General features: G+C 30.2%; 1 protein-coding gene across 2 annotated transcripts; it reads right to left on the reverse strand.

The window, feature by feature from the left end:
* Positions 1-247: 247 nt before the first annotated feature.
* On the reverse strand, positions 248-24,136 carry LOC132720927 (uncharacterized). 2 transcript variants are annotated; one of them, XM_060705173.1, is made up of 8 exons: positions 24,030-24,136; positions 11,138-11,297; positions 10,812-10,847; positions 10,051-10,156; positions 7,169-8,111; positions 6,782-6,962; positions 6,429-6,485; positions 248-5,924 (listed from the first exon to the last, which is right to left on the reverse strand). In XM_060705173.1, exons 2-8 carry the CDS (start codon positions 11,166-11,168, stop codon positions 5,800-5,802), a joined length of 1,479 nt encoding a protein of 492 aa, XP_060561156.1. In that variant the 5' UTR covers positions 11,169-11,297; positions 24,030-24,136; the 3' UTR covers positions 248-5,799. The 2 variants fall into 2 exon arrangements, with proteins under 2 accessions (XP_060561156.1, XP_060561155.1); XM_060705172.1 differs by lacking the exon at positions 24,030-24,136 and adding an exon at positions 16,032-16,443.
* Between the last annotated feature and the right edge of the window lie 613 nt (positions 24,137-24,749).

A 24,749-nucleotide genomic window follows, 5' to 3' on the forward strand; every position in this document is an offset into this window, starting at 1 on the left:
TATATACTTCACACAAACATACTGTGATTATTACTGAATGCATCCCCCACCGCCAGGCAGGGGCATGATAAAAACTTTATTTTTGACCTGTACTTGTGATTTATACCTCCAGCTACCGACAGACACGATATACAGAACGTCTTTTCTGAGCCTTTAATTATCTATCAAGACACAATTTTGAACAGACTGACAGCCAAGGCAATATACTATATAACCAACTGTTGAGGGAAATAAAAAAATTCAAAACTAAAATTTATTACAATATATTTATTAGATCCATAAATATAATAATATAATTGCAGAATACACATCATGTTTAACATCAGCATGTAAAGTCACTGATGCTGATAAAATAGACTGCCAAACACATACATACCCTTTTTACCCAAACCAGTCACTGTTTTCTATTCTTTCTTTAAAATCAACAAAGAAAATATAAACTTACATTATTGAGAAAAACAAAATTGGTGGGTGGGGTGTACTTGCTATAGGATTTAATTGACAGGTTAAATTTATGTCAAAACAATCTAATTCGGTAAATAGCTTATTAGCTAATGTTTCTTGTAATATGTAAACCGACTTAAATAAAAGTTTCTTGTATGATCAGTGAATGTATCTTGTCAATGATAATTTTATAAAATCCAAACTATGCGAAGATGAAAAGTTAATGAAATTAATTAAAACCTTTTGGGTACCAGCCCAAGAAAATCACACCTTACGGATATTAAACACTTGTTATATAATAAAAGGGCAGGTAAAACCAAGTTATGGGTCTTGAAACTCAAAGCAAGATTTGGTGAGGACATCAGTTTTACCATTTCTCTACATATGTTTTTGTTATTTTGAGTTACTGGCATACTTTTAAACAAGCTATTCAATAAAAACAGATAAGACTCATAATAATTCTGACTTTGCAAAAAAAAATAAAATAACAGATGTGCTTTTTTATCTTTTAATTGAAAGCCTTAGTATTTTTGCAAATTACTAACATTGACAGTTCATTATGTTTAGACAGACTGTCTATATATTTCATAGTAATAAACAGCTAAGTATCAACTTAGACTTTACCTCGATTAAACTTTGTCCCCCTTTATTATCCAACTGAGTTAGTTTCAACAATCTAGTGGTCCTCTTTCCTCTCCCAACCCCCCTTACAACTTAATTTCATATCATGCAAGTTCTCCCCCTTAACTTTGTAACTGAGTTTTTACCAGTTCGTTGTCACATTTTACCTTGATAAGTTCAATATAAACAGATTCTCTTGAATGATAAACATATTACTTCTATATTAAAAACAAACACAAATCAAAGCATTTGCTTTTCAAATCATGTGATAAATAAATAACCAATTTATACAGAAAAACATTCAACTTCTAGCTCTAAATAACAAAATAAAACCATAAATATATTCTTGTGCAAAAGGACAAATCTGAAAACAGTCAAATTTGAAAGAAAGAAAAAACACAATTTTATAGAACAAAATAGCAGATAATTTTTTAACTTTTTTTTCTTACCTATACACAATTATCATTAGACATTTTAGTTAACTTTACACTGCAACACATTTATCAGTTAAAATTTGTATCAATTGTCGATAGCAACATTTAAAATCGGAAACTACAAAGTAGTCTTTCAGCATAAGAACATATGCATATTGAGTAAAATAACGAGTTAAAAACAATATGAGCCGCGTCACAACAAAACCAACATAGTGCGTTTGCAACCAGCATCCGCGCAGTCTGATCAGGATCCATGCTGTTCGCTTACCATCTCTATTACAAGTAGAGAAACTGATAGCGAACAGCTTGGATCCATGCTGGTCGCAAACGCACTATGTTAGTTTTGTTGTGATGCGGCTCATATATTTTAAACAGTTCTTACTAACATTGATTATTGATAGCTCTTGACATTTAACTTGAAAGTTAACATGGTTCTTGGCAAAGGAACCTTTCAATTATATTGTGCATAATATGTGTAACAGGGAACAAATTAATCATTTCAAACAAAAAATGGGCACACTATGATGTCAGGATAACAGCTGTCAGAAAGAAGAATTTGAGCAGAGTTCACAACCACTGTATTCTATGATATGAATTTTTATCAAAATAAGATATTCAAAATAAAAAAATAACAGTTCATGCTTTACATGTACAACAATAAAATAAAGAGAGAAAAAAAAATGTGAACAGATCTATTACACAGCGATGATAAAAATAAAATTATCAACTTTAGCAGCACGTAAAATAAGTACAAAACAATTTATCAAATAAATTAGTTTGACAGAATCAAATTCTTGTTCCAGCCTATAACATGATTTAAACATATATGACAAAGATTATATAATTATGAGGATAGATTGAAATTCACTATGTTAGTCAGAAAATGTCATATTACTATTGTGTATTGGTTGCATTAGAGAGCTGTGGTCGAACAATTTATCAGTATACCCCTAACCAATGAACCATCAAGCTGAAACAAATTATCATTTGAATATATTAAAATATCATTTAAATTATCATTTCAAATAAATAATTTGCATCAGGACATGTCTACATCTTCATGACTGGGATTATTCCGACATGGATTGATAAACATCAGTCAGTCACAGACAAATTATTGAAAAGAAACCCAAGAAACCCTGCATTAATTATTTCATGTCTAACATAAGTAACAGTAGTTATCAAAACACAGCTCTAAATATTACCAGATAGTAACGATCATAGTTACCAGATAGTAACGATCATATACTTAAGTATAAAAGTAACCAATAAGATACAATGTACGAGTATATTAAGAATGAAATAACATAGGGGAAAAAATAGACCTTGTTTTATCAGTATAGAAGATGAATATGTCATGTTCAAATAAGAAACCTGTTAGCAGAGACCCTGTTATGAAATATATACAAGATGGCATTATTTGATAAAGATTGAACAATTTAAGAGTAAACTGGCATGAATACCAGTATCACAATGTGAAATGGTCTGATTATTTTCATTAAACTTTTCATGAACACATTATCATTTCATACATAGAATGTAAAAAATTCTTTCAATCTTCCTTATTTCCATACAAACACATTCGTATAAATATACTAGTATTTGTATAATTTTTAAACACAGGGTAATATTTATCTCAGCACAACCTTTAAGATGTCTACCGGTACCCTTCAAATAATTAAAGAACAACAACAACTATTTATTGGCACAAAATTTGCAAAAAATTCAAAGGTAACAATCATGCATAGGTTTGATACCTGCCATTTCAAAGACATAATTTAAAAAAAATGTAACACAATATTGAAAACAACTAATTCAACAAAAAAAAAATTCAAATACAAAGTACTTCCTTTGAAAAAGTTTATGAACCAATGTTTTTGAAAATTCATTTAATATAATATTGTTTCTTTCTTATTTAGTTATGTTGTAGTTTAGTGTCAATTTAACGGCATTTCACATATACTACCTGTAGATATTACCTGTAGGAATATACCTAACAAGGGTTCCTGTACTCTGTATCAGTATTGTCAATAGGTAACCGCCAGATTCTCCACATAGAAATTATACCCTACTAGTAAATGAGATTTGACATTTTTTAATCAAAATAACATTGTTATACCATGGGCTCATATTCTTGTATGTTAAGTTTGCTATTCTTAAGCACAGCAGACTGAGCCAAACAGGATGTATTTGAATGTAATTATTCAGTATTTTCACATACAGACAAAATTTAAAATTGCATTCAAGATATAGAGAATAAACAAAAATATATTATAAATTAATATGTGTACTTAATGTATGAGGCTATATATTTCTGTTAGCACTATAATTTTTACATCTCTATAAAGAAGAAACAACAAAATGCAACCAGACTAATACAAGCAACATATCTGACAAAACAACAAAATTTAAATTACAGAAAAAAAATCCATACATATTAAAGATATACATTAATGGTCTGAAGTTGCTGATGTTGTAATTTTTTAATCATTATTGAAATTTTATTTTTGAAGGTTTTTTTCTGGTTATATGACCATGTAGAAATGGTTTTAATCTTATATAACCTTCAATGCTTGATGAGGATTATGGTTATATAAAACGCAATCATTTATACACAGCCATATTATTAGTAAAAAAAAATCATAAAAATATAAGGTAACTGGAAACACATTTGTTTTCTTTCATTAAAATATTTTTAAAAAAAAACATAAACAAAAAACTCAGATCTTTTTTCATGTAGATTTATCTCACTAGCATTTTACCAAAACATGGATGTAAAATAAAAATATGCTCAATTTTATATTTAATGCTATTACACTTAAGTATAAAAATAAGTATGTTATTTTTTAAGGTAAATTCCAACAGTTCTTAAAATATCCTAAGGAAATTAAACTAGTCATCATTATACAATTACAGATCTTGCAGCAAAGAGAGTAAATTTTACAGAAAAAATATATACATTTGAACTGCCAATTAACTATTATAATGCAATGAGATTCCTGTCACTATGAAATAGCATATACTTCATTTACCAATACTTGCCAGACTTGACTAAACAATAAATTATACATTGTACAAAAGTTAACTTATAGCACTCAATTATAAACATTCATTCAGTAACACATTTCTGATTAAACACAATTTCCCATCTCTAAACTTTTTATCAGTCCACACTCTGACAGTATTTTAAAACAAAAATATCAGAACTCTGTCTTTTGCATCAACAGTCAGCCTAAAAGGTGCATAACCTTTTTTTTAAAAATAATGTAAATAACAATACTTAATAATGTGTCTTAAAATTGTATCCTTTTTTAAAAAAGTTAACCTAAAACATCTAAGTTTTTTAATCATACAGATTTTCCAGGTAAGAAAAAATGACATCAACACCAAAGAAACATACATTTGTATTTTTATACTCAGATTTGGAGCCATCTAAATATTCCTTTCCGAGTATGACATTTTAGCTTCATTGAAATACATGATTGTTCATGTCATTATTAGCAAAATAACTTACTGGTGTCATTATTCTTGACATGAATTGCTGGTGTAATTATATCAACATGATTGTTAATGTCATTATTCTCAACACAATTACTGGTGTCATTATTCGCAACATGATTTGCAAATGTCATTATTCGCAACATCATTTGATGGTACCATTATTCTCATAATGATTTGATGGTGTCATTATTATCCACAAGATCACTGGTGTCATATTCTCACATGATTTGTTTGCATTATTATTCTCATAATAATTTTATGGTGTCATTATTCTCAACACGATTACTGGTGTTATTATTCTCAACATGATTTGTGGGTGTCATTATTCTAAAAATGACTTAATGATGTTATTCTAACATGATTTGCTGATGTCAGCATTATCAACATAATTTATTGATGTCATAATTCTCAACATGATTTGCTGATTTCATAATTCTCAACATGATTTGCTGATATCATAATTCTCAACATGATTTGCTGATATCATAATTCTCAACATGATTTGCTGATATCATAATTCTCAACATGATTTGCTGATATCATAATTCTCAACATGATTTGCTGATATCATAATTCTCAACATGATTAGCTGATGTCATAATTCTTAACATAATTTGCTAGTGTCACTATTCTCAACATGATTTGCTGGTGTCACTATTTTCAACATGATTTGCTGGTGTCACTATTCTCAACATGATTTGCTGGTGTCACTATTTTCAACATGATTTCAAGTAAAACAGATAACACATGAGATTGCATGCCATACAAATATTCATCAATGTATTCTTCATCGGGTATATCATAGCACAAATAATTTTGTTTTCTCATCATCTTCCTGAGCAAGTGCCTCGGGACAGTGTAACATACACTTAGCTACCAGTTTATCAATGTAGGACTTCATTTCTACATTATCCTTCTTTAATGCTGAAAACAAAAAAAGACAACAAAAAAAGAATGTTAGCTGTTATAAAGAACTGCCTATATCATCAGTAAAGAGCCAGGTTGCTGACTTTCAGTACTTTGATTATTGAAATCTCTTCACAAATATAAAACCTGACAGTTCCAACATTCCAGAAGTGAGAGGTGAATTCCCTATGTAAAGATAGTTTTCAGTCCCCATGTAAAGATAATATTCAGTATTTTATTATTTTGTTTTTAGTTATAAATACTTTTGCTTTCTGAAGAGCTCTGTTGATATAAAGCTAAACTAAAATTAAATTGTGACATCTAAAACATCTCGTAAAAGGTAACATTCAAGAAATACTAAAATTTTGTAATGATCAAAGATCAATTCCAAACATACACCAAAAATATCTTTATTTAGTTTAAAAGGTAAAATCTATGGTAAAATAAGCACATTTAGAAAAGTATGAAGTAAAAATACTCATAGTGAACTTATTAACATCAACAATGTAAAATAATATTTACCTGCATTTTCTATCTCCAGTTGGAATATTTTTGCCTGAAGTTGTTCCTTTGACACATCTATAAAACAGAGCACACTCAATTTATCTGCATTCAATTCATATCTTTGGTAACATAAAATAATTCATTTATAAAGTCCTACTAGGGATAAGAACAGTGAGAGGCAAATTATTTTAAACCAGTGATTTTTACAATTCTAATTATATCTTAGCTTTACAGAAGAACCTTTGCTAAAGCTTTTTCTTATACACTAGCATTAGTTTTGTAACGAAAGTAGCAATGCCATTTTTGAAACAAGGGGAATGATTTAAAAAAGGACTTCTTATTAAGAATATTCTACATGAATGTAAACTTACGTTCAACAGGAGTTTGATTGGCTGTTACAGCAGCTACAAGTTTTGACTCACTAGCATTTCTAGCATGTTTCTTCTGATAGCGACCTTGAACAGTGGGAGTAGAAGTATTGGGTGAACGATTCGGTGTACTGGTATCTATGACTGCAGAATTTCTTATTCTAGGCACTGTGTTCGAGCCAGACTGAAAATTTCAAATGTATATCTTCATTTGTATATGGTTTAACTACTAGAGATTTTAATTCCATTCTTAAACTGTAAATAATAAATTCTACTCAAGATTTATTGAATTTTAATATATTTAAACCATCTCAAGGCTGCTGCAATTCTACCGTTACAAAGACATGTACTGATTTCTCTGTATCATGAGTACAAAACTGCTATACAAACCTTGATTTCTTTTCCTCCTATAGAAAAATCTATCTGCTCATCAGGACCTAACTGGTCTTTAACCTCATCTTTGTCATTCTCAAAAGGATTCGTACTTGAATTTTCATTTGCATCAAGTTCTTCATAAAAACAAAATCCATCCTTTAAAGTTCCTATCCCCCCTGAGATTGTGTCAATTATCACTGCACCTTTACAAACTTTCCAGAAATGAGTCGTACAGTATATCCTACTTGATGATTCAAACTCAATAGTGTCAGTACAGTCACAACCAGCTATTTTTAATGATAAAATGTCCGATTTTCCAACGCCTAAATTTCTCCCTTCAATCGTTAATCTCGTTGGTTGATCTATAGGGCCGGAATTTGGAGTACAACTTTCGATAGATGGGTCATCTCCCGCTCTGTCTAAATCGTTACTCACACTGAGAAAACTTAAACTAAATCTCCTTTTATTTTTGTCCTTCTTTGTACTAGATTTACTACTTATAGATACATTGTCATCCACATTGATAGATTCACTGGCACTGAATTTGTTAAATGAGAATAGATCTTGTATAGATCTTGAAAATTTCTTATTAAAGTTTGCTAAAGATCCTGACTTTGGTTCTTTCTTATCATCCCTCTTATTTCTACGCTGCGTGACAGGAGATGCCATACGTTTCCGCAATCTTTGAAACGCTGATCGGGGCTGAACATCTTGCGGAGTTTGCGATATTCCTTTGATAATTGGTAGATGTTCACCTGGAGGTCTATATTTAGAAACATAGCACTGGTATACAAGTTCTCCCTGAGGATTAGGGCACTTCTTGTGAGGCTGTAATGGCATACGTTTGGCCTGACCTTTTAATGCTTTTAGAGAAGTCACTGGAATACTGATTTGTCCTAAAATATCATCCTTCTCTGTTACAATAAAGAACACCTGATCCAAGACATTTGCCACATGTCTGAAATAAGAAATATATATATCAACTAAAGCACTGTGATATCTACAACTAAATTGTAAATATCTCAATACATTGCATCCTCTCCACAGCAACATTTCCTGAGAGACAAGATTGTTCTGGAGAAGAATTTGCACTTTGTGGTTATTGCTCTATGGATGGCAACTATGCAGAAATTGCACAGTTACATAAATTTCATGTAAGAAATAAAAAGAATTTATTACCCTTCCAGATTTTTTCCGCCTTTTTGATTGGATATTGATCACCCGAAAGAAATTGATATAACCGAGCCAGACGGGTAATATACTCACTAAATTTCCCCGTTGCGTACCCCACGTTGTAAACAACATGCGTTGTGGCGATGCGCGTACTGTTTGATTTTACGCGATGTAAATTCCGATTTACAAGCACTTTTTAACTGTCAAATGATAAATATTTACCAAAATACAGTAATGATACATATTCTCATCAAAATTGAAAACAAATATGACCTTGTGAAAGCTTGATATTAATTCCAAAAAAAGTGCGTTCAACAGACTACTCCTTTCTCTTGTTTACATTCGTTAGGTTCGAAAGAAAATACGTCATGTATTTATGTGACGTCATGTTGTGGTGAAGGGGTACCCTAAAGGGAATCTTATTTCGACGTTTCATTTGAAGTAGCAATGATTTATTTTAAAATCGTCTTAACTCGGCAGGGGAAGGGTAATAAAATTATTATTTTGGTTTTGGAGTGATATATGTGGATATATTACCTGCCAAGATAAAATATCACCCTCGCCTAACGGCTCGGGTGATATAAAATCTTGACAGGTAATATATCCACATATATCACTCCAAAACCAAAATAACATATAATGTTTATTGTATCATCTGCGATTTGTATAATTAATCTGCTTATTAATGATTTGGTCTTTTTTGCACAATTTGAGAAATTTTCAACCACAAATTCTGCCAAATCAGGAAAATAATGCCCAAACAAAAATTTGAAGACTGAAAGTATAGAAAAAAATTTCTATCAATATCATTTATGCAGAAATAAAATGTAAATAAAAATTCATGCTCTTATTTCTTTACTTAAATCTTTTATTAAGTTATTTATGAAATTTGCTGATACTTGCATAAACTGTACCATAATAGGCAGTTTTAACTATGTGATAAAATTTAAATGAACTTCTCCATTCATGCTATTGTACTAGATAAACCACATTTTAAACATCTTTATTTTAACTTGAGTTGAGCAGTGTGTAAGATAACATAAAATTTCCTTCAACTATTTTGTTTGACATTTAACGCTATATTGGATAATGAGAAACTTCAAAAGGTAATATAAATGCCTGCATTTTCATTGCAGGTAATCTCCCTCCATCTACAAACAATGCATTTTATTTTATTGTTTTTTCATACCTTTACCTTAAGGAAAACACCAAAGTGATCAATTTGTTGAGTGATGAATAATTTATTACTGATCATTTATCTAAATTCATATCGGTCATTTTCACATGAGTTTTTTTTTATTATTTCAATATAATCATTACGTACATACAGCCGTGGGCCTTACATCGTCTAAATTACAAAAAAAATCTTCTATGGTCTATCTTAATACAGTAACTGTATCTCTATAAAATATTTGAGTACAACAAAGTTCAAGTTGTTGACAGGTATCAAAATACAAAACAAATGCAAAATGAAACTATCCTCTAAATTAGTTAAGATTGTTGTAAATTGGAAATTTAAATTTTGATTTAAGAAATCATAAATGGATACAGGAAACAATAGAGTACAAAGGTCAAAGTTGTATACCAAATATAAAGATGTTCTTCTGGTCCGAATTTAAGGGCCATAGCTTAAAAATTTAGAAAGTCACTGGATAAAGTTCAAAGTTACCCTGTCCTCAGCTGAGCTAAAACAAAGAGACAGAAAGAAATAGATTGGTACTTACACAATAGTTTCTTCATTCCAGTCTGGATTTCCCTCTGAGTCTTTTACAATACCAGTCCGGAACTTTGTACCACCCAGTCCAAATATAACAGAGAACTTATGGCGGCCTGAAAAAATGAAATATTTCACATATCAGTGCTCGTTTTTTTCCACAAAATGCAATACCTCTTATACACAGTTTAAATAACTAATTAAATTCCGCATAAAAATGTATTTTTATTTTAATCATTCTAGAGCCTGCGTCCTGGACCAACCAGAAGTGGTATCATGATATATGACATGAAAATAGCAAATCTCCAACAAACTATACCTATTTAGTCAAAAATATTAACAATAATGCAACCACTTCCCTAAGCATATTTATGTGTGTGTCTTGTATTGATGCTATTATTTTTTTACAACAGCTCATCTGTTTTAATTTTACACCAAACAAAGGAACTTAGTTCAAACATGAGTTATGGAAATGTGCAAACAATTTAGAAAGAAATTTCAAAACATTCTGATTTCAATTAAAGAAAATCTCCTTTGTTAAACTATCACAACCATAGAGAAGCTTCGTAGATTTTATGCAAAATATATAAAAAATTGATTTTTTTTTCTATATATTCCTACTAACTTAGTTACAAATTGGGTAATAGATATTTTTGAATTCTGTATTCATTCAACATCCTTTTTTCTTACATTGTATTTCTTTATGATTAATGAGTTCTTCCTTTCCAAATACAATCTTTACAGAAAGAAAATAAAAGAAATGAAAAATACCTGGTTTCTTCCCTTTAATGCCTTTGGCACTGTGAACTGAAAAATAAATGTCATACTATATGTGAAAATATATGACAAATTTAATGAATTTCAGTCTATCTATCATTCATTAATTGTTATATAAAAAGACTCATGTTATATTTCATACCAATCTTATTAAGTATAAAAATAGATTTTAAAGTTTTAAAGTTTCAATATCAATTTATCAGCATTTTATATTGCTTTGGTTTTTATGTATTACTATAATCAAACAACTTGTTTGTTTGTTTTCTTGTCTCAAAAGCTAGTATAACACAGACGAAATAATCAACAAAATTCATACTCACCAACAATGGTAATCTCCTCTGGGTCGGACATATTGTAGACTGGTCCAGAAGTAGCCACAGTTTAAAATATATCAAGTGTTGAGTCCTAGGATTTTAAAAGAGTAGACAGGACACTGTCTGTTACCTTGAAATCATTCTTCTACTGTGCTGTTACACCAGTCTGAAATTGAAATTAAAATTATCAAAGGAAATGAAATTAAAATTATCAAATTCTAATGTTAATTCAACAAATATGTCCACCAGTCTGAAAGTGAAACTGTAAAGAAATTAAGCACATTTTATGAAATATTCATCACTTTTAGTTACCAAACTAACTCCTTTGAAATAAAAAATCTAAACCAGTATTTGAAATATAGAAAAACTATTTCATTCAAATTTAAGAGACACAATTATAGAAGCCACTATCTTACATCTGATATTGGCTAACAAGTCTATTAATATACATTTGTATATTATATACAGACACTGAAACCACTACAAAGCAATACATAAACCTATCAATTTAAGGAAAAATATCAATATATATGTACATGTACTGTATATCAATATGTACGTAAAACATTTTATGAAGATTTCAAGTCAGCACAACCATTTCAAATCAAACAATAAACAATATAAAACCATCTAAAGATGAAACAATATATATCCATAAACACTCATCTTACACATAAATACAGTCCATATATCATTATAAATATTGACATAATTATTACACCATGAATGACAGACCTCCAAAAAGATAATGTAATTATAGCTTGTATTAGAGCTACATCATTGATCTCGAGAGATGTCATGTAGTTACACAGCATTACTAGAATTAATTCCATTTTCTCTACCACTATCTCCACTACAGCTAATCAATTTTTCATCAAGAGTTCACAAAATCAATCATGCGTAAAATGCCCTATCAGATCAGTCACATATGGAAACTTTATCTGCTTCGGCTGGTAAAAGACCAAAGATGTCCCGCCGGTCTTTAGTTCTGGCATTGGAGATCCACAATCTTATAATATGTAAACTAGCCAGATACCTTTTATGTTATTAACATTATCCTAGCAAAAGTCATAACAACAACACCAAATGGTAAATGACTTGAGATGAAAACACTTAATAAATCCAACTTGAAATTTTTTATTTTTTTTTCGTTGGGTTTAACGTTGCACCAACACACTTTTACACAGTATAGGTCACATTGCGACTTTCCAGCTTTAATGGTGGAGGAAGACCCAGAGGCCCCTCTGTACATTATTTCAGGCACAATCAGGCACCGGAGTAGAACCACTGATGTTCGGTAAGCTTGCTGGATAGCTTTCTCACAGATACTGGCATGGCTCGAACCTACATGTGTACAACAGTGAGAGGCAAGTGTTTTGAAGTAAACGACTTTAACCATTCAGCCTTGGAAGCCCCAATTAATGTAATTGCCTTACAATGCATTTACATTGAGTAAACTCTAATCCCAAAGTCAAAACAGCAGGTTTATACTAGCAGAACATTATCAAACTCAAAAACAGAACGATTAAAAGCTATTAAAAGCTTTTATCAAAAGATTTATAACAGTATATCTTAGCAAAGAAATACAATTTCTTGGAAAGGCTGTAAAATTCACGAGAAATGTAATTTATAATGTATCTAAGCAATTTTGAGCCTCAGATCAAAAAGGAATTCTCAAAAGTTTACAAATAACAGATATTTTTCAACTATTTTCAACTATTCAACATTGTATTAATAACGTTCATTATAATCTTAAGGCAAAAATTTCACCATACTATTTGACACTCACAAATATTTTTATTGTCCATTATTAGCCATAAAAATGGCCATTTAATGCCCATTACTACATTAACATAAACTACTCTGAATATTAGCAATTAATTTAATTTGTAAATAAACAAAACCACTCTATGTTTACAGTCATTATGAATACATTTACTTTAAATGTTTACATCATAATAACACCATGTTTATTGTAACTTATTACTGTCAAGTACAAATGTATTAAAGTGTTTATTTTTCATAACAGCTTAACATTTCATTTTGATCTTACTTAAAATTATAAAATAGCAATCCTGGGTAAAATGACATGATATACCCTCCTGGATGGATTGGTCTTTTTTTAGGAAACTGCTGATTTTCTGGAGCAAGAAATTTACTATTTAAAAATTGCTTCATTTCCCTATGGTTTAAATTAGGTACCTAAAATGGTGTTATAATTTTACTGTTCTATTATAATAACTGCCATAAGCAGAATGAAAGGACTTGTCAAGTTCGGAAGATGGGTTCTGAAAGTCATATGACTAGCATGTATACAGACTGAAACTTTTACTGTATTTCTATCCAAATCAGAATGTTATGAATTTTGTCACTTAAGATCACAATCATACATGTCATACCATATCAAAGAATTCAAATACACCAGAAGCTATAAATTTTCATATATTTTTATGTTAAATTTACAATCAAAAATTTCTATAGTAAAGCAGCATTTCTCTAGATTCATTTTTATCATAAATTAATCATTTTGATTATTTTGCAAAGCATGCAATACAATGTAAATTTAGCACTACATCCAACGTTGTTGTTCTTTTTATTTGCTTTTTTTTAAATTTAAATGTCCAACCTTTTTCCGTTTTAAAACTTGTCTAAATTACAGTATTTTAATAACTTTATGAATTCAGGTAAAGGTAATATAAATTTAACTCTCTCCTGTATGTACATATTTTATTGTACCTGTTAAGACAGAATTTTATTTTTATGCTTTCAAACACATCAATTAAACTTTCTTTGATGATAGAAAAGAAATTAAATCGGTTACACTGTTGTCAACTGGTACAAAGTCAAAAAAGAGTTTTTCTTTGCTCAAATCACGTCATGAGTGAAAATCTACGTAAACAATAAAAACAACATTGTCGTAACAACTTAACAACAACAGAACAACAACAAAACAACTGGTATAACAGTAAATACGGAGACATCATCAATCACTATACACGCTCAGTGAGTAGGAACCTATGTAATCTTTCAAAATTGTCAAAAACCATTTATATCCTATCTTTCTGCTATTGTAACATAGATTCACTTGTCAAGCACATGTTCCGTTTTGCACTGTAACTCACCACACCACATTAATATCTTGTCCATTTGCAAATTTTGTCATATGTACCAGAATTTCTTCTAATAGAATATCCCATTAAAAAGGAAAAACAACCCTCGTCCAGTTGTCAAAATATACATGTAGTTAGGTTTTTATGTAGACTATTTTTATATCTGTCACTATAAAAAGCGTAGGTGACCATCCTGAAAATAATCGTAGTGACCGAGCTTGCCAAAGTATTACCTGTCTGTGTCTTATAAAAGTGTGATAATTGTGTAATCAATATTGCCTGATATACATGTACCATATATGTCAAATTGTCAACGTAATACATGACAGGTGAAGATACATTTATGAAGATAAAATAGGGGATAAAGATAATTTTTCTTTCGTAAATATTAGTTTTGTAGCTCATGTAGCTTATCTACCTTTGTTTCCTGGAACTAACATGAGTACTGGTGTTATGCGAGAAATCAGGGTTCTGACTGCAATAGAGACCAAACCCATGATTCATGGGTTGAGACACCTTACTTAATAGATTATTACACTAGTTTACCTTTTTTCCTTCAATAATTTTTTTTTAATAATTCTATTTACAATTGTGTATAGAAATTTTCAATGCTATTTGAAATCTCTTTTATCACAATCAGTCACTGATAAAAGAATTGTAAAAAAAAAAGATCAAGCATTTCTACATGTATAGTATACCTTATTGTAATGGTTTAAAACAATTTTCAATCTGGAAAGATAAAAATCAGGACACAGGAGTCTGAAATTCTATAACAATAATAGAAAGTTTCAGTAAAATATAGCGGCCATACACAGGGGAGGCAGAGCTACATAACTTTTTGACAAAGTGCACATCGGAAAATTATAAAAAGGTCAAAGGTCACTTGGGTTGTAGACTGTAGTATATTGTCAAGACCATTCTAACCCATGATATGGATCGCCATTCTGTTAATAATGAATACCAAGATTATAGGACAATTCTCATTTTACAATTCCAACTATTTATTTTCTAAGCATAAGGAATTTTCATTTTACCACTGCAATGAAGTATTTCTTTATCTTTTAAGAACAATTTTTAACTGATATGAAGTAAAAGCTAGAAGTTGTGACAGGTGTATTTAAGATAATACTTTCCTAACTTGTGATAGGAAATGATAACAGATATTGGCAAGTCTCAATGAACAAAACCAAAACCTAAATCCCATCTAAATCTGCACTCATAACTAACTTATAAGCTGCTTTCAATACTAAATAGTTCACTATCATTGTCAATTAAGGAGATTTCAGTATTCAAATTAAAAACAAAATTGATTCACCTAACAGAATATGTTCTGACTGCTCCAAAGCCTGATGGCGGCAACTTAATCAGAGTACCATGCTAACAGTGCAGGCCAAGATAAGTTGTGTGATCATGACCTGCACTGTTTGTTATTCAATAATTACATAGTATGACATTTTCCCTATGAAAATGATGAATGATTTTATCCAGATTGAAATATGGATGAGACCATTTAAGATATCTTGCATGGCAAAGGTTTAAAACATGAAAGCCACTAGTAGTCAAAGAGAATACAGAATAGCATTATTTAATGAACAAATGTTGAAGATTTCTGCTCTCAACTTAATCCATAAAGGTTTGTTTTTATTACATTAAAATGACTGTGAAGTGCAAACTTAACATCTGGTTCATGTAAACAAAATATGTAAATTTTACAACATGTTTAAAACCTCCAATGTAATTTTTATATACCCTTGCCAAGTTCAACAAAATAAAATTGTTTAATAACATACCATCACGAAATAAATGTCCAATATAAAATGTTCCAACACACCAGTTTTTACAGCAGTTTTACCATTAAAATACACATAAAACTTCAATTGTCCCTGTTTTAATTAAATAGATGACTCAGCCGTTTGTTTACCAACTGTTCATTTATCTGTATTTAAAAGAATGTGTGTGTTTATCAAATACAACACCACTATGACTGATCTTTACTTTATATCAGGAAAAAAAATAACACACAGTAACACAGTCACCTCATTTATGACTCAAAACAGAATTTCAAAATATGTCCACATATCAATGTTTATATATCATAACAGACAGGTCAAAATCTACAGGTTTATGTAAATCCAACAGTTCTCTCAAATTATTAAGCAAAAAAAAAAACCAACAACAAAAACACGCACACACAAAAACCGAAATATGTACTTAATGCACACAACAGTCGGAAAAGTGTTATATATAGTATTCCTTGTACAATAATACCTCAGCTGACGACAGTCATGTAAATATGTGTATAAATGACTGACTGCTTCACTCAATGTTTACCTACTTACCTGTGTGTCCAGGTATTTTAAATGTATGTAAATGCATGCATATAGTCAGGTGATACTTTCAATGTTTATATACTACTATGAAAATGTCACTTACTATGTAATAAAATGCATATAAATTCAACACCTAGCTGCATATAGTATTGTGAACAGAAAATCTAATTTGTTAAATTGTTTTTGTAAGTGTAACATTTGCATATTTATGACCGTATACTTAACCTATATTATCAAAATGGTTATAGGCAATTATATAATCTATGACCTAAAAAAAGCAAGCTTAATATCATCTTGTGCACAAACTTACAATAAACAAGCCTTTGAATATGGCATAAATTGTCAACTTAAATTAAAGGATTTAATTTATCAGCAGTTATTTTCTATCGGGCATTGTAAAATGGAAGAAATATTTAAACATCAAAACATGTTTCCAATATATAACCCTAATAACACTGCTTAACCATGTGGAAAAATGTTGTACTATAATTCCATGAAAAGTTACTTCAGACACTTAACAGATTTTAGTCCAACATTGAAACACTTTTTCAGACTTATATACAAAACTATATCATTTCAAACGTCTAGTTCACAGATATCAAAATGCAAAAAGTCATTACAGGTGATATATATCAGAAAAGCACATCTACTTTCCCTTCAAAGAAATTCAATCTCATTGCTGCTAAAAAGTTATAGTATACATTAATACCATCAACAAATTGCATTGGATCACATCTATAAGTACATCCTTGTTTATATAACATTTCTTCCTATGTCTAACTTCCTGAATTATTTCAATTTTCAATCCTTCACTCTAACAATGCTAACTTCCCTATTCTTCTAGTACAGAGCCAAGCCAAACATCTATATGTATATCTACAATCTCTCACCAGACATTTTGTGGCTTTTTTACTTAATGGAATTTATTCATAACTTAACTTAAAATGGTAAACATAAAAGACTGTAGCATCACTATAACTTTTTTTTAATTAAGTAAAACTACTGTGTATTTGTGATGGTAAAACACCAGTCGGCCATTTTTGTTATGCAGGGAGTATAGATTATAACTTTTTAAAGAACAATTGACCCGTACATAATACATGTATGTGCACATTATAGAATGAACTGTATAAACAATATTAAACTATAATTTATGAAACCACTAAATTTCATTGTTCCAACATCTTACCAGGATGTTTATGTCAACCATATCTGTAAACAAACATCTTGTTTACACTTTTTAATACTTTTGGCTATAGCAGGCAAGGTATGATTTTTTATGGTAAAATTAACTCACATTTCTACAGATAAACTGACATTCCTTTCTTACCACAACATCCCTGTCATAATTTCAGCAAGTTTGTCTGTTTTTTGTTAAACGCCGATTTTCAACATTATTTAAATTACAAATGCGCTTGGTACAAAGTCATGTGGACATGTGTTTTTCCCCATTAACTGATGATAACTATGCCATACCCATGCAAGCACCAGTTTGTATATATACAAGCTGGATTGAAACCAAGAAATGTCTATGACCTCAGTTTATATGCTAGTACACTTTTTTTGTGTACCTTATAATTGTGTTTAACTACTAATATAGGTAAAACATTAAATACCTTATGTATACTTTGCATTAATAAATGTAAATATATAAATTACATCAAAATTCACAGCCAATTTAACATCACAAAATCTATATGATTTTTTGTAAAAATACTTATACATGTTTTGTGCCATCACTTTACTACATGTACTTTGAACTACTTAATTGACTGACAACCACTAGTACTAGATAATTTCAAAAATGCCAGTTAAGACCAAAAACCATTTACATAATGCCATTTTAGGTTATACATTTATTGTGACTAAATAATGGCCCTAAAGACCCTTGTCAAATGAAAAATATAAGTTCAATACCATGCTATGACCTAGATCTTTGAGTATGGGACCCAGGTCTTGCATGAGGTATATTGTCTACTTATGATGGTCGTATGTACTAATTTGCTTTGAAATCCAATCATGCATGCAGAAGTTATGGCCCGGACACAATGGATTTACTTTTTCCAACATATACACATACAAGGGTAACACTGTCCCCTCCCCATTTAATGGGGGAGGGGGAATAATAAAAACAACTTATGTATATTGTAAGCTTAATAACTTATACATGGCAACATTCAAGAACATGTTTCTAGAAATAGTTAACATAATGTAAACTTATTTCAATTACTGAATTACTTCTGCCTGTTTGTTCTAATCAAGTCTAATGTTACATAAAGATGTCATAATGGAAAAATGCTCAATACACTAATTCAGTCACATATCAATCTTACAGATGACAAATGTTATAAACAATCTAACATATGATATTGTATTTAGTCAACATATTTTCAATGTGGCAACATATGTTACAATTTACATGTAAAATTGACTGCTGGCCTAAATGCATGTACAATAAAAATTATATACAAACATGACTGGTCACATAGTTTAACTTCACCGCCAGCATTTCCATTTACCATGAACTATTTTTTGTGTCTCTATTTATAAATGTCATGCTTAGTTTATTATGGAAATATATTGTTATGAAGAACTGGTTTTAACATAATTAAGACCCATTTTTAATAGAAGTGTAAATATGAAGATATCCTTAAACATCATGAAATGTTTAAACAGATTGGGCTGGCCCTGAATTCACATATGTATATGTTTTGTGTCATGCATGCAGAACTTTATACAGAAATATAACATATTATTTTGTGTTTTTGTCTTCACCATTTATTTAAAAAGTATTATAGAAATTTCCTCCAGAAAATTTTACAACCAAAATAAGACTACTCTTCAAAATTTTCTGTTCAATTAAATAACCTTTTTAAAAAATATTACTTCATTACATACAATAATAGCATAAGTTTTGGAAAATTTATTATACAAAGTATATAAGTTTAATTATAGTAAACATCATACTGTAATTTGTAAAACAGTTACATGACGTTTTCGAGACTATGAACAGTTAGGATGATACTAATTTACATAGCCACAGGGTCTAAAACTGATGTCTTATGTCAAATTTAATGAATGAAATTTTAAGATATAAGACACTAGCAAATTAATTCAAATGAAAGCAAATTATGACCTATCCCCTAAAGCCATATTGACAAAAGTAATGAAATAAATGTTGTGAATTATTCATACTAATTTTCTTATTTGTCAATAAAACTCACAGATCCCAACTTTTCCAAAATTGGAATTAATTATTTTCAAAAATTCAAAACAGTAGAATTATTCTTAATAATTGATTAATATCAACTGCAAACAGTTAATAACAGATATTGAGCAGTATCTGGTTAAAACTTAAACAATATTTCCTTTATGTCAAATAATTTTCAATTTGATACAATACTGATAGTTTCAGATTTACATTAAAAACATGAATTTATTATTAATATAACATAAGTTTATAAAATACTACTTCTTTAACAAAATAGGGTAACATTATTTTAGCCAGCAAAGTTCAATAACCTTTTAACCCTTTAATTCATAAAAATTTATTAATTAAATAAATCCAATAAACGATTAACAATAATGTACAACAAGAGCTGTCACAGGAGACAGCGAAGCTCGACTAATAAAATACTGGACGCAGTAAGGAGGACAAAACTATGAAAGAAAAATCCATTATGTATAATTATGTATTAAGTTATAGTAAAAAAATAACATTTGTTAACATTAATTCCAAGATCAAGGGGAATAATTCTAGAAATAGTCATGCTAGAGTTATGGACCTTGTCACACAACATTTGTGTAATGATAAGAAATATATATTTGAAGTTTGAAGTAGATACCTTAAAAAAGTAAAGAAGTTATTATATTTCTTAAAGAAAATCCTAAGTTCAAAGAGAGATAAATCTGTAAATATTGCTTCAAGAGTTATGAACATTGTCACATAAAAAGTAATTAATGATAAGGAATAAGTATTTGAAATTTGAGGTAGATACCTTTAAAAATAAAAAAGTTATAATAAAAAATAACATTTTTCTAGTAAAACAATCTAACTTTATGGAGAGATCATTCTTGCAATATTGGTGCTAGAGTTATGAACCTTGTCAAATAAGATGTGGATGATGATAACGTAAATATATTTGAAGTATGAAGTTGATCCCTTTAGAAATAAATAAGTAACAGTAAAAAATAATATATTTTATGGAAAATTCTAAGTTCAAGGGGAGATAAATCTGAAAATATTGGTGCTAGAGTTATGAACCTTGTCACATAAGATGGGGATGATGATAACGTAAATATATTTGAAGTATGAGGTTGATCCCTTAAGAAATAAAGAAGAAACAGTAAGAAATAGTATTTTTTGAGGAAAATTCTAAGTTCAAGGGGAGATAAATCTGAAAATATTGGTGGTAGAGTTATGAACCTTGTCACATAAGATGGGGATGATGATAAGGTACATATATTTGAAGTATGAGGTTGATCCCTTAAGAAATAAAGAAGTAACAGTAAAAAATAACATCATTTTAAGGAAAATTCAAAGGCCAAGGGGAGATAAATCTGGAAATATTGGTGCTAGAAATATGAACCTTGTCACATTAGACGGGTTTATGATAAGGAACATATATTTGAAGATTGAAGTTGATACCTTAAGAAATGAAAAAATATTCTACTGCACCAAAACTTTAATCTAAAATCTGGACGCAGACGCCGGGGGTGTAGGACAGCTCTCCATATACTTTGTATAGTCGAGCTAAAAACCTGTTCTCAAACTAGTATTTACTTACATGACTTTTGATGTTAATGGATTTTTGAAAATAAAACATAATTGCCCATGCTAAAGAGAAAAAAACAGATTTACTCTTTTGACTTAAAAGTAAAGGCCAAAATTGATCAAAGACAACAGTAAAATACAATGTACATGTTTACTTGTGGTATATAAAACCTATAGATTACTTTATTGACTATGGATTCTTGCATTGAAAGCCATCAATTTTACTTTTACTTTTGTATGTGCATATATTTTTTGTAAATAACCCTAGGAATTTACTAGTGTAAGATGTTATTTTTGAGATGTGTGATGACATGATAAATAAAATGTGGAGATGTTTAGTGATAATAGGTACAATAATAATGGTACAGGATGTATAGGCCAATTCAAACAGCCATGCTCTCTGGTTACCTCCTTAAGTGATGTGGTTGAGAGGTCTTGGGTTCAAATTTTGGTCAGTGCCTGAAGAATGCCTAGAGCTGTCATTGATAGAAACAATATAGATGTATTGTTGATATTTTTCTGTCGATCAATAATTGATACACATTTCAAACAAGAGTGATGAGTGTAGCCTCATGATAGCCATAACGGGGCAAAAAATCATTCAACCCAAAAACCTGTGCAATATGCACAAGAAATTAAGCTACCATCAATCCTGTAAAGTTTCTATGAAATTGCATTAGTGGTATATTAAGAAAAGTTGGACAAACCTTAAAAAAAAATATTAAAGGGCCATAACTCTGACAAAAATCATGAATGACAGAACCAGAAAATGTTGACAATATGCACAACTAGACTTGGTACTGATTATTCCTGTAAAGTTTTAATCAATTTGAGTTTGACTTATTATTATTATGGGGAATCTAGACTTTAGATCCTGATGCATATTCTAGAACTTTGTGACCGAACAAGGTCTCATATGCCAAGGCCTTAAGAGGTTCTGAGTTTACCTTTATATTACATGGTTTTTTTTGGCTTAGTTTACAGCCGTTATTGGGTCATATTCCACACTAATTAAAAGTTACAAAATAAAAATATTGAATAAAGAATTTTAAAATCTTTGAAAATAAGGGCGTCTTCACTATAATAGTGTTCAAATGTTTGAAGATGCCATCCCAGACAGTGATTGTTTGCATTCATTTAATCACTGCAAAGTTTCAGTCATGCATTTTTCCCAATTTTTAACAAAAACATTGCTGAAATTCCCTATTCCATGGGTATGGGTCATGTTCCAAAAATCCTGGAAAAAATCCCTGTATTACCATGTAAGATTAGCCAAGGGTTTGGTTTGCCATTTGTGTTGACCTGTTTATGTGCTTGTTCCATGAAAGATAATTTGATAATTCCATTTGGCCGATGTTACCCCCTCTACAGTAGTTTTGTGAAGAAAATCATTAGTTGGTATAGGATGTTTCCTTCTTGTCACATGGATTAGCCTGATTACTTAACATCTGGAAGGATTTAACTCCATGATGATGTCCCAATCCAACTCCCTCTTTTTCTAAGGTACATTTGTATTTAAGTCTTTTCAAAGTTTCTGCATGCTAGGATTAAGAAAATGGCAACATCATCAGCAAATAGACAACTTTTGATTAGTTCAAGCATGGTCCCCTTCCCTACAATTAACCAGTATGGCCTAAGAAGAGGATCAATCTAATACTACAGACCTGATCTCCCCTATCATCTACCAAACTTTCAACCTTCATGTCATAGTTTTTCATTTCAATAGATTTGATTTTTTTTCATGGCTCATCGCATGAAAGCCTTACTAAAGTCTAAGACTTGAAAGAGATTATTAAGGGGGTTGAAGAGCTGGCCACTTTAGGACCTGCTCGCAAAGCAAGCTTTACAGTAACGCATGTACCACTACCTGCTAGATAGTGAATGGTTTTGAAAACTTTCGTCGAAAGTACTGAATTGACACAATGACATCGCAACTTTTTGTTACATAAAATACAGAATGACAGTTTTACAACGGAAAATGTAAAATAAAAATGAACGATTATTTCATAATATTTTAAGGTAAATATATAAATCGAGCTCGCTTTTAGGGTTTGCCGGTTTCATATTATAAATTGCAAGAACTTGTTGAATCCAATGTTTAAACCAAAGTCTATATAATATTTAAACCAAAGTGTATAGAGGATGAGGGTTTTTCGCTTTAAACTGATACAAGGAGGTTATTTACTAGCATTAATTTATAACTTGCATCACATTCATTCTTTTTTTTTCATGAAAACCACGTTTGAGATGGTAAAGAATGTAGAAGACCTAGGTTTGCGAAATGCTTTGTGACTGAAAGTGACACTGTATTATGACTAAGACTCCTAGTAGCTAAGGCTACTCTTTTACAAAGATTGAAGCAGAGACATGGCTCTGATTGAAGCACTTTGCATAACATTGGAATAAATAGTCCAATTAATTATTAGGATTAAACGTGAAAAAATATCTATTTTACAATTATGAATATGAGAAAATTATATAAATAAGGCTGTAAATTATGTCATAAATCTGATAGAAAGGAAAACTCGAAGTCGAACAGTCGTCGAGTCGAAAAACGTTATGTCTTATCCTCGATGATATATATTATAAATTAGGACTTATAAACATAAAGGGGACACTATTCTTATCATTTTTAATGACAATTTCAATAAATCAAAATTTAAATACAAATGCTTCATGCCTACCTGAAAAAAAATGTTTTGTCTTTCATCGGGCAAATATTTTCTTGTTGACAAATGACGAGCACCTGCTGTTAGTATGTCACAAGAGTTTTGATTGGCTAAATTCTCTAAAATAAGCCAATCAAAACTGTTGATATAAACCAAGTGTTTGATGACAGATACAAAAGGATAAGTCTAATTTATTTATTTTAGGCATCGTCTTCTTAAAATTATCAAATTGTAGTGCATCAATGCTAAATGTCTCAGAAATTCATATATGTTTAAAAAATAATGCCACAACATAATAGTTTAACATGAAACATAAGAAATACTTATATCAAAAGTGCTAACCAGAGTTTCTTATTGATATCTTAACGCGTTGAAAAATAATATATGAGCCGCGTCACGACAAAACCAATATAGTGGGTTTGCGACCAGCATGGATCCATCCCTGATCAGGGTCCATGCTGTTCGCTATCAGTTTCTCTACTTGTAATAGGGTTTGTATGCGAACAGCATGGATCCTGATCAGACTGCGCGGATGCGCATGCTGGTCTGGATCCATGCTGGTCGCAAGCGCATTACGTTGGTTTTGTCGTGACACGGCTCATATATGTATATATATCATGTGGGGAAAACAACAGTTAATACACAATAAAGTGAAACCATGTTATAAACATGTGTGTATCTATATATTAAAAATATAAAAGGGCAAAATAATAGAAAAAAAATAAAACAAATTAC

This window comes from Ruditapes philippinarum, unplaced genomic scaffold, assembly GCF_026571515.1.
Source record: "Ruditapes philippinarum isolate M1 unplaced genomic scaffold, ASM2657151v2 ctg2863_1_1_1_1, whole genome shotgun sequence".
Lineage (NCBI taxonomy): Eukaryota > Metazoa > Mollusca > Bivalvia > Venerida > Veneridae > Ruditapes > Ruditapes philippinarum.